This window comes from Mastomys coucha, unplaced genomic scaffold (assembly GCF_008632895.1).
Source record: "Mastomys coucha isolate ucsf_1 unplaced genomic scaffold, UCSF_Mcou_1 pScaffold14, whole genome shotgun sequence".
Taxonomy (NCBI): Eukaryota; Metazoa; Chordata; class Mammalia; order Rodentia; family Muridae; genus Mastomys; species Mastomys coucha.
This window is the reverse complement of record NW_022196896.1, coordinates 17628259-17641058: the sequence shown is the minus strand read 5'-3', so window position 1 is coordinate 17641058 and position 12800 is coordinate 17628259. Positions and strand designations below refer to the sequence as shown.

Below are 12800 nucleotides of genomic sequence, written 5' to 3'. Positions count from 1 at the left end.
AAAAAAAAAAAAAGAAACAACTTCTGGAAATAAAATGATATTCCTGCTCAGCTATGAATTACATGGATAGCTGTAAAACACACCCTTATAATATATGCCTTAAAACCTCAGAAGGGGACTTAAAGCTGCCCTCCTACTAGCAGTAAGAAAAATTCATTTATTCTAAATTGGAATTGAGGCTAAATCTCTGGTTTCTCAGAATGGATCTGAACGTCACAACACCAAATGACATGGGAAACACGTTTTATTATCAACTCCATCATAAACCTCACTATTTTACCTAAGGCAAGCAGTTCAGTAATACAAGTAAATACCTTTGGTTTATATGAACTTAAGTTCCTAAATTATTTAGACACATTTTGTATATATTGATGAATATTTTAAGGCAGGCTTCCAGAAGGGAAAATATTATGCAATAAACTAATGGGAATCATTGCTATGAAAAAATGTACCTTTTGGAAAATCTCCCCATGATAATATAAAATTTCATGTGAAAATTACCAGAAGTCCAACCATTAAATTGCTCAAATGAGTTGTAGTTAATAAAATAGTTATGGAAAGAATATGCCAGGATTAGAGATTTAAAATCTTTAACACATAAAATAAAACAAAACAACATATCTCTTAAAATGTACTTAAATATTAGTATGGTGCATTGGATATTCTGAGACCTACCTGATAAGAGTTGAAGCCAAAATACGGTAAGAACAAATAATCATTCTTGTATATCATTGTCTGAATTACTCTAATTCTTTAGCATATTATCATCTTCAGAAGAATTAAACCCAGCACTGACCATATCACTAAAAACACACACCTGGCTGGATGTGATGGAAGATGCCTATAATCCTAACATTGAATAAGCTGAGACAAGATGAAAGCAAATCCAAGACCAGTCTGGGCTGTCTACACAGTCCCTTTCTCAATGTAGAGCCCCAATAAATCTAAAACCAGTCAAACAAAACCCCATACTCCACTTCTCAGAGTGCAGAATTCATAGAATACTGTGCTACTACCAAACACTACTCATACCTCCATCTAGAAAATAGTGAAAGTATTGGGAGGCTAAAATACAGGTCCAAAGTCTCAAAAATTATTCATAAATTACTTAAAACCACTGTCTTTTTTCTTTTTTCTTTTTTTTTGGTTTTTTGAGACAGGGTTTCTCTGTGTAGCCCTGGCTGTCCTGGAACTCACTCTGTAGACCAGGCTGGCCTCGAACTCAGAAATCCGCCTGCCTCTGCCTCCCATGTGCTGGGATTAAAGGCGTGTGCCACCACTGCCCGGCTTTAAAACCACTTTCTTATCAGAAAATTCTTCAAATGATTTGTCTCAAAACAGATAAAGCAAGTACCTGCCAAAACCATATAATTTGCTTGCTATTTCTTGTATAATGTCGATAAACAGTATTTCTCTGCCAGTCGGCCAAGTCAACCTCTTGCATGCCACACAGCATAACCTAGGAAAGGAACACAGCATGAGCCACAGCAAAGATTAGAAAGACTATGGGGTTTGTTGTTGTTTCTTTGTCTTTTTATTATTTATAGTAGTTTCTAAAACTACATTCTGAGTAGAACAGTTTGTCACACTAGGTTCTGCCAGTTTGTTGGTATTCTCCTTCACCTCCTCCCTGAGGCAGGGGCTCATGATGATGGATGTAGTCCTGGTAGGCCTGGCACTCACCATGTATACAAGCTTTGTGTTTAATGAGTTTCAATTTTATAAGATGGAAGAATTCCCAAGATTTCATGTATTACAATGCTGTCATACTTAATACTATTGAACTGCGTACTTAAAAAAATCATTGAAATGGTAAATTTTATATGTATTTTATTTTATATAAATAGACCCACTTCTGATGTGTACCCAATAACCTTCTTTACATGCAGTCAGGACTACTAGTAATTCATTTAAAAACCTCATCTTTCAAGAAAGTCACTTAAATTTAAGATTTCTGAAACTTCCTTAAATTATTAATAGTGATTGAATTCCTCTTTATGACTCCTAATAGATGACAATGATTGATGATATTGTCCTTGCAATACCATTGTTCTTAAAACATCACAAAACATAAAATCCACATACCTTTAGATAAATGAGAAAAATCAATATTGTACTAAAATGTGTGGACACTGTTATATAAAACAGTGAAACAAGCTATACATGGTGGAGACTGTTGGCACCACCATGGGAGGCTGAAACAGGAGGAACATGACTTCAGGGCCCATATGGGCAGAACAAAGGAAGAGACAACACTGAATATGGAGACTAGAGATGAAGTGAGACTGGAAAGGGAGAGGAAACACTTAAAGCCCACCCATTCCAGAAACAGCATTCCCTACAATCATATAATAAAAGAGCCTAACCTCCAATTCTTTTTCATCAAAGTACTGTAGCCACTGAAGGGGAACAACTTCATTAAACCCATCAAGGAAAGCTTTGGTCTGTTCTTGTACTCCTCGAGAAAAACGCCATTCTGTCATTAAACTGAAAATAAAAATAGTATTTGAAAAGAGGTTATGTATATACAAAGCTAAGGGACAAAAACACCAAGAAAACTTTAAATTCCTTTTCTTTTTCTAAATATAGTACTCAAATATGTGCACAAAACAAGCATGTATGTATACATATGTTATTTTTAAAGTTAACATTTTTCCATTAACAAATTCAAGCTATCACTTTTAGTTACTTTTATTTTTGAGATTATAATTTTTTGCTTTTTTTTTAAAAAAAATTAGTTTTATTTTAATTCCAAACGTTGCCCCTCTTTTCCAGTACCCCCTCTGAGTTCTTCCCCCATCTGCCCTCCCATTTGCCTGAGACAGTGCTTCCCCCACCTACCCACACCCACCTCAACCTTTCTCCCTTCACTTTCCTCCCTCGAAACCCACCTATATACCCTTTCCATATTCCAATAAAAGGAAAATCTAGAAGAAATAATACATTTCTTGACATATATGATCTACCATAACTATATGAAGAGAATATAAACAACTTAAATGGACCTATAAAAAGCAGCGAGATCAAAACAGTAATAAAGTATCTTCCTAAGAAATATGGCTCAGGCCTTGACTCACACTTAGAGAATAGCAGTGCTCTGCAAAGTAATCCATAAAATCAGAACGAAGTCCATCAAAGTCATTTGATAAAGACAGTTATCACCTGATACCAAAACCTCACAAGAATAGAGAGATTTACAGATATACAGACACACATATGAAAGACAGACTGGGGGACTGAGACTGAGACTACAGAATAGAAATCACATAGGATCTCAGCGGATGGAGAAAAAGCCTTTGACAAAGTACAACTCTTCAAGACATTAGCAATGAAGGACCTAGTATTACATAACAACATAATGAAGGCTGTGGCTGAGTAATCTACAGCCTTTGCAGTAAATGGGAAAAACTTCAATGCATTTCTGACAGGACTGAGATAGGCGCTTACTTAGTATATGACTTGAAGTAGTAAGAGTACTGAGGCAAGAAAGAAACAAAGGCTGTAATTGCTCTTGTTATAGTAATTACTAATTCTCAACAGGGGGTTCTATCCCACCTTTGATTATTCAGTTCCCAGGTAAAAGACACACAAACTAGAGATGGGGAGGTATCTATCCTCTATGTATTATGTCTACTTCCTTACCCATAACCCTAAGATATGACTACCTATGTTTGATCTGGGCTGCTCTTACCTCCAATGGGCCAGCAGCCCTCGGGGCCATGTTTTCATGAGTCACCTACCCAAGGTATCTTTTCCTCTATCCACCTTCTTCTCCTTCTTCCCCTCATGGTACTCCCTTAGACCCTAAACCTGGAAACTCTAACCCAGTCTTATCTTTCTTTTGCCCAGCTATAGGCTGTAGGCATCTTTATTCAACCAATAGTTTTAAATTAAGAAGCAAGGTCACATAGTAGTTTCTCTTGTCCCTGGAGGCAATCAGGCCTTGTGGATCAGTATTTAACAATACAATACATAGTATTTAACGATATGATTTCTATTAGCAGAAATTATTATTCTATATATAAAATGCTGAAGACTACCCACCAAAAACCTCTTGGAACTAATAAACATGTTTAGCAAAGTAACATGACACAATCCATACACATATTTATCAGCTATTAATAATTTTAATAGAAGTTAGTTAATAGCTTTTCTATACACCAGTAATGAACATGCTGAAAAAGAAATCAGAAACACAATCACATTAGTAATAGACAGGAAGTAAATAAAGCTTTGGAATAAATTCAATCAAGAAAGTAAAAGTAATAACAATACAAAAACACTACCGAAGGAAACTGAAGAAAACAGAAGATGGAAGCCACCTGTGCTCTTGTAGCAGCAGAATTAGTAGCATGAAAATAGCTACTGTTAAAAGCAAAGATATAGACTCAATGGAAATCTTGTCAAATTTCAATGACATTTTGCAAAAAAAATTAAAAGATCCTAAAATTTGTAGGGAAACACAAAATATCCCAGAAAAACCTAGCAATCAAGATCAAAAAGAAGAATGCTATAGGTATATCACCATGATGGTTTCAATTTATACACAATCACCGTCAGAAAAATAAATGAGCTGGCTCAAAAACAGACACATGGATCAATTTGATAAAATACAGGCCCTAGAATTAAATAGACACGTGACTTTTGTCTAATGAATGGGCAGTTCTTGAAAGATGAGGAACAAATGCAAAAAATCAAAAACAAAAACAATATCATTAGTCATCACAGAAATGCAAACTAAAAGACAGAGATTCCACCTTACTCCAGAGTTGCCACCACAGAGAAAACAACAAATGCTAGCAAGGAAGCAGTGAAAAGAGAATCCTTCTATACTGTCAATGAGCATGTAATCTAGCTTGCTTCTATAATAACTACTAAAAAACAGGGAAGAGTATACTGTTTATCCAATACCATACAGCCCTGAAAATATGCATACAATTAACATCATATAGACTGAATAGGTTATAATTAGGAATATATATGCATATACATATATACATATAACAACAATTAATGAAAAAATGGGGCCATGAATTTGAAAGACAGCAAAGGTACATGGGAGAGGGTTTGAAGGGAAGGAAAAGAGAAATAATCTAATTATATTTATAATCTCAATTTGATGAAAATGCATAAAATTAGAGTTGACTATATTTAGTGATATAAACCAGACAGAAAAGCAAATATTTCATGCTCCCTTTTACTTCAGAAAGATATATACTCATTCCTTTTTTCTTCAAAGATGTTTCTGATTTTATATGGATGAATATTTGCCTGCACATATGTTATATACACCATGTGAATGCCTGGTGCCTGCAGAGGACAGAGAGTGTCAGATCTGGCATTAGAGTTACAAATGGTTGTGAGCTATCATGTGGGTTCTGGGAACCAAACTGGGGTTTAGTGCAGGACCAGCAAATGCTCTTAACTGCTGATCCAATTTTCTAGCTGTCCTGTGTGATAGAAAAACAGAAAAGGAACTGGGGAAAGGATCAGAATAGCAGAAGGCAGTAAGGCCAGGAGGAAGAAATGCAAGATGGAATATACTCAAAGCCCATGATTCCTTGAAATTTCTTTATACAATCCACCATCATGCACACTAAATATATACCAATAAAATACTATTATGTACAAGTTAAAGATTGGGAATATGGGCCATGTGTGTTGGCACACACCTTTATTCCCAGCAAAAGTAAGTGGGTCTCTGAGTTTGAGTCTAGGCTAGTCTACAGAACAAGTACCACAAAGCCAAAGCCAAAGCCATTCTTGCAAAGCCAAAATAAATAATAAAACTTTTCAAGAGTAAGAGAGTAGTGTGGGATGAAATGACAGTGAAAAGGGAGTTCTCAGACATAATTCTGCCTGTTCCTGGTAGAGCTCAGGCCCTTCATCTGTAAATGAAGAGGTTATACCGTCTCTGCAAGGTACTTTAATTGAAATTTTTATCATAAAGAACTTAAAAATAAAAAAATCATATACCCAAATTAACCAGACCCCACATCTATTCATCCCCATAAACTTTCTATAGAGACAGAATAGCCATTCTGAAGCTGTGAAGCTTCACACTGGATTTTACATTTTCACTACTGAATATTTATTTGCTTGTATTTATCCATCAACAAAAAATGGCAGATGAAACTAGAAAAACAATGAACTTTATATCCTCTTATGAATCAAGTTTCAGTTAACTACATTCATTCAGTCTTCCATTATCATCTCTGACAATAGTTACTCTTTTCTGTTCTCCCTTCTTCATGTTATACTGTACATATGTGTACTTTTTTTAAAAGATTTATTAATTATTATATCTAAGTACACTGTAGCTGTCTTCAGACACACCAGAAGAGGGCATCAGATCTCATTACAGATGGTTGTGAGCCACCATGTAGTTGCTAGGAATTAAACTCAGGACCTTTGGAAGAGCAGTCAGTGCTCTTAACCTCTGAGCCATTTCTCCAGCCCCTCTATATGTACTTATACACACATATTACACTGTATATGTATATGTGTAATAGGCTAGGATTCACGTATGAGGGAGAACATACAACTTTTCTTTCTGAGATTTTGAAGACTGAAAATCGCTTTTCAGCAGCAATGCTGTCATGGCTTCTGATCTGGTCAAAAGAGAGAATGCCTATTGTGAATGCAAATAGGAAAGTGATGATGGTATACATTGTGTTACTTCAAGAAACCAGGAGTAGGAGATGTGGACCAGCTCTAGTGCACAGGGCTCTGACTCAGCAGAGAAAGACCTGGTGAGAGTTTCCCAAGGGTTTTGTAAAAGCTAATAAAATTAAGAGTGTACATATAGGATATTTCTAATTATATTCTATAACTTCTACAGAATGAATTCAATCAGCTCTATCAACCTACCCAATATATTCATCTTTGTTTTCTTCTGTCACCAGGATATTGGAACCTCCCAACTTTAAATCATGTGAAGTAACTTTTCCCAGAATCTCCATGTCTACAGAAAAGTACATTTCTAAGCCACATTCTTCAATATTGTTATCTCTGGATTAAGAAAAAAATAGTGAGTTTGCATATAAACATAGTATATAAATGGGTTTCAAGTAAATACCTCAATGAAAAAAAAAGAAAAACTTCAAACCTTATCCAGATTAGAGAGTTGTAAAATTCAGTGTCAATAGATTCCAAATCCTTAATAGTAAGTTTTTTACTTAGCATACGCTTGTAGAATGGTAAAGAGAAACCAGTATCAATAAACTTTCCATGGAATAGTGCCTATAAAAAAAAATAAAACATTTTCTTTAAACTTACAAAGTAATAATATTTAGAGCACAGTGACAAATTAGAAATCATGTGACTTTACATATTAAAAAGCACTATTCAATGGTATAAATTGTGGAGATTATCATACTATGCAAAGCATAGAAAACTACAATGAAAAATGTACTTCATAGGTCAAACATAATGCACACAAAACTATAAAAAGATGTGGAGACTTTATTACCAACTTCTGCCACATTTAAATATTTTTAATAATTAACTTAGACACAGAAATAAAAAGCCCCATGTACTTTGTTCCACTCCTTTCTTAATCTGTAGGACCTGTGTCTTCATGTTTACATACAGCATGAATACAGGAAGAGAGAGACACTAGTGAGTTTTGAACCCATAATATCTAAAACTCTCATTACTTAATCCATTTATATTCAACCAATAAGTCTGAAATTATCTTCTTATATAGTTTCAAACCCTTCCTACGGTATTTCTAACAAACTCCCAAATTTAGACAAAATCAACTTAGAATTTACTCTGCCTATACACTGGTATAACATGCTAGAAGTACACATAGCAAGCTAGCTAGCTGTGGCCAGCAACCTCATAGGAAGCATTGTCTACTTACTCCATTCAGTTTCCCTGTCTCAGATGACTACTCACTGCTCCTCCTTTATCCTCAAGTAAACTTACTGAACATAGGAAATGGTAACCAGGAGCACTTTTGTGCAGTCTACCCATCTGCTCACCATTAGCATCTGAAATCTCATACTCCTATTGCAAATATATGTCTACCACTTTTGTGAGCAATAAAGACTTCTCCCTTTTATTCAAAGTCATTGCTCCAATACTTCTTATGTAATGGGGTTCATCCAGTTCTTTGTCCTCAGCTGGGCTTGGTGGCACATGGCTATAATCCAGCACACAGGAAGTTGAAGCAGGTTATCAACTTAAACTACAATAACAGAATACTATTAATTGTTACCAAATTCTCTATGATACCGCACTTGAACTTTTCTAAAACAGATGCCTACATTTGAATACACACCAACCTTCCCATGCTGGCACTCAAACATTTCTCACCTGGCTAAATGGCTGATGCCAAACCTGTTATATGTGCATATGAAAGGGCTAACTATGGTATCTACTTTGAAATACCCTTCCTTCTACCATTTTTTTCTGAGAATCACTTACTTGATTTTCTAATCTCAGGTAGGTTTTTTTTTTTCCCACTCCTTTTCATTCCCTCAGTTTATAAATATTCCTTAATTCCTCTGTCCCACTATTCCTTAACACAACCATGAGTTTTTGATATTCTCTATGTATTTTGAATCCCAAATGCCTCATGTCTAGGTGACCTAGACATCTCCTTGTCACCAGACTTAGATATCTATCTTGTTTACACCTCCACTGGATGCTTATATGCATCCTGAATGGAGAAAAAAATCCAACATTCTTGACTTTGCTTACCTCCTGTATTTGTTCTTGCCACCAAAGCACCCTCTTACAAATGGTAATTTCAAACAGACGCACAAGCCATGCATTTTGGTGCCTCATTTTAATTCTTATGCCTTCCCTCAATCCTATTTCTTTCAAATTTCAGAATATAACCTGAATCCAAACCACTTCACATACTTACAACTACAGATTCAACATCTCTGAGGTTTCATTATGACCTCTACAAACTGTCTGTGTCTCTGCCTCTGTTTGCCGCTGCCCAGAGTAGAGGATTTCTTTTTGGTGTTACTTAACTCATGGCACTTAACTGACCTACTCAAAACCCTTACATGAGTTCCCTAAAAAGTTCTACATGTTATTTCTCAATTTCATTTCTCACCATATTCTCTCAGATATGAGGCATTTCTAAACCCTGTAAGCATTGACCTACTACTGTTCTATGAGCCCAAAGTGTTCTTCTCCAAGGTATCCATGTGACCCAGTCTCTTGCCTTCTTCACATTTCCACTCATGCTCAGAGGGCTGTTTTAACCACTTATATGAAAAAGCAATGCCCAACTCCACCCCGCATTACAGAATTTAGATCCCAAGAGGAGGAACTGTACCATTTTGTTGTTGTTATTCTTTAATACCCAGTGCATAGAAATGGGCATGGGATTATTGTAGACTCTTAATGGACACTTACTAAATGAGTTAATGGATAATGTAGTGTAAAAATTATAAACACCTATCAAAAGACAACAATACACAAAGGTCAATTGCAAAGCTCTGAAAATTCTAAAAGCACTAAGTTAGTGTACTTACTTAGTGACTCAGATTTTCCTTGAGTTAAATAATACCATCCCTTTTTCTCCACATGAAGTGAGTAACAAATAAAGCCTTTTATTTTTTTTCTTAATTTTATTTATTCTCCCTAAACTTAATCCATACACACTGTACTTCTTTAATCATCTTCCTATTATCATATTATCTTCCCACTCCCAATGCACTTTGCTTCCCAACAATTTTTCCCTTCTATCTTCATGTCAGTGTGTTTGTGTGTGTATGTCTGTGTGTGTCTGTGTGTGTCTGTGTATGTGTATGTGTGTGTCTGTGTGTCTGTGCACTAGCACACTCATCCTATTGTCTTCAATTTGGGTTGCTTGAATGAGCATGGGTGAAATACTGTTTACTTAAAACAGGGAAGATTACTGGTAATGCTCATGACTGAGAAATCTGACATGTCCCCCAGCAACTGTAAGTTGTTTGTAACTAAGGGAGGATATAGTCTTTTTCAAAAGATTTTTATAAAATACACTTTTTTACACATGCCTGTGTATGTGATATGCACATGTGAATGCAGACCCAAGGCCAGTATTGTCTCCTTATATTATTCACCACCATATTGAGACAGAATTTTTCAATCAAACAAACCAAATATGAAAGTTGTAGTTTCAGCTAATTTACCTAGCCAGTTTGCTCTGAGGATTACATATTGCCTTATAAGAATCAGAATTACACGCAGGCCACTGAGGATCAGAACACCAGTCTTTGATCCTACTTGGCAAGAAATTTACCCACTGAGCCATCTCCCTAGCCCCTAAAAAACTTTTGAAGTAAGCAATATATAAATAAAATAACTGAAAGTTGGAAACTCACCATTGCAATAAAGCGACCAATAAAACAGAAGTATGAAAGATGGTCAGGATTTATAGTTGATGCTGGATTTATCTGTAAACAATAGTTATTCTTGCCTGCATACTCAAATAAGCAATACATTGGGTTCAAAACTTCATGGGAAAGCAAGAAAAACCATTCTCTATAAGAAAATAAGTCAAGATTACTTTTAGTATTTATATATATATATATGGATTAAAAATGGTCTTATATAGATCCATAAATAAATAAATGCAATGCATGCACATACACATACATGCAGGCACACACACCTCTACTCATTTCTTAGCTCTCCTCAATTTCTATTTAATGATCTGGCTTTCCATTCCAAGTCCTGCTAATTCTGCAGAGTCAAATTGCAAGCTCACTGTTGTTCACATGTATATACTTTTTACATCACAAATTCATTTGGTTATCTTTCTTCACATTTAATTCAACCTATATAGATAACACTTTTTCTGAATCCCATTTCATTCCAATTTTAGCAAATTTTGAAGCAATGTCAGAGGACAGTATGTATATGGCATTGCATTCATTGTGCAATATCAATCTGAAAATATATCTTTATGCACATTAAACTTAAAGGTAAAAGCCATGTAGATATATTTTCAGTATTCTTAACTTGTACAGGCATTCTGTAATATCTACATAACAAGCTTTTATGGGGGGGGGGTTGTTGTTGTTTCTAGGTATTGAATCCAGGGTTTTGTTCATGCTAAGCCATGGAAAAGGCACTGCGCTAAGTATCTGATGGTGACATTACAGCACATAACACTGCTGCAATAAAACAGGTGTTTTGTCTTGTTTTTGAAGTAAGGTCTTACTCTACAGCTCAGGTTAGTCTGAATTTGATATGTAGCCCACCCACACTGGCTTTGAGTCTGTAGTAGCCATCCTGCCTCAGGTTCCTAAGGGCTGGCATAGCTGGCTTTAATAGAACAGTTCAAATTGCATAGCAAATGTATTCAAAAGGATCCTAAAATTAAAAAGAAGTGAAATCTTTAAATGCGCTAAGTACTTACTTTTAACCACCTATTTTGCTTCACTTTAGTAATTTTTAACACAAAAATAAACATACACAAAATGTTCTAAAGTGAGAGTACAAACTCAAATATTTACTGTGAGCAGTGAGTTGCCAATTCCTCATTATGAACCTGCTAATAAATATGATTGACTTTAAGGAAAGAAATTTTCTACGTACATTAACCTATTTTTTTAATACAGTGGTGGGAATTATCTATCATGATGACTGCATGCTATCATAACAGACTCAGTTCAGTTAGTGCCAGTAAAAGCAGAAACATGGGTATACTGTTTTTAAAGAAAAGCCTGCATCGTTATCATTGTTCGTTTGCTTGTTTGTTTGTTTTCTAAGACACTATGTAGCTTTGACAGGGCTGGCTTCAAATGGAATCTGTCTGCCTTTGCCTCCTGCATGCTGGCATTAAAGCTATAACCACATCTGGTCAAGAAAAGACACAATTTTAATTCTTCATTTCAATCTAGTAATACTGTCAAGCAATTTGAAAATGTTAATATGAATCTATGGTGATTCATATGGTCTTCTATTTTGTTTATAAATGATTAATACAATTTTAAAAAATATTCCCTAAAACTACTTGAGGGGTACAGAAGACAGTTACAAAACAAAACTGTGAATTAATATTAACTCATATAACTAAATCAGGTTCAAAATAGTAAGTTAACTAAGTAACTTCACTTCGTGGTTGGGTTCAATTAAGACATTTTCCTCAGAAAAGAAAAATAAGTAAATTCTAGTAATAATGTGTTTACATGTATACACACACACACACACACACACACACACACACACACACAACTGCGCACACGCCCACACGCCCACATGCTAAGAATAAAATCTTCAGTTGCTTCAGATCACTTTTAGAAAGCAGCAAACTAGAGGAAACTGCACTGATCCAAAAGAATGGTTATCGATGACAAAAGCCCTTACCCTAATACCAACACAAAGAGAAGCTCCTAACTAGAAAGAGCGAGAAGAATTGACTTTCAACACAAGCTCAGCTCCACACTCTCAAACTAGACATATGAAAGAATCATGAACCAACACATAGGAGCTAGCGGGGCCTAAAGAAGAAAATGAAGAAAACAGTAAAACAGCAAATGAAGAAAAATCACATGAAAAGCAGCAAAACATAGAACAATCCTGCAAACAGTGACATGAAGACAGGCTTCAGAGAGGCAAACATGAAGACAGGCTTCAGAGAAGCAAACAGGAAAAGCACTGGGATCAGAATGACTAGAGAAAAGATGACAGACATGTTGACTGACAAAGGAGAGTCCACATACCCATGACTGATGTTCCTGAAGAAAGAAAAGAACAAATAGAACAGAAAAAAATATTCAAAGATAAAATAGAAGAAAACTTCCCTGAAATTAAAGCTCGTAATATGTTCCTTTACAAAAAAA

General features: G+C 35.4%; 1 protein-coding gene across 7 annotated transcripts in view; it reads right to left on the bottom strand.

Moving 5' to 3' along the window:
* Wwp1 (WW domain containing E3 ubiquitin protein ligase 1) overlaps positions 1–12800 on the bottom strand; it is a 92182-nt gene that overhangs the window by 12669 nt on the left and 66713 nt on the right. For all 7 annotated transcript variants that reach the window (XM_031366527.1, XM_031366524.1, XM_031366526.1 and 4 more), the window contains 5 exons: positions 10335–10494; positions 7109–7242; positions 6871–7011; positions 2367–2487; positions 1355–1459 (listed from right to left, as the gene is read on the bottom strand). In XM_031366527.1, the coding sequence (XP_031222387.1) occupies positions 1355–1459; positions 2367–2487; positions 6871–7011; positions 7109–7242; positions 10335–10494 (661 nt within the window). The remainder of the gene's footprint in view (positions 1–1354; positions 1460–2366; positions 2488–6870; positions 7012–7108; positions 7243–10334; positions 10495–12800) is intronic.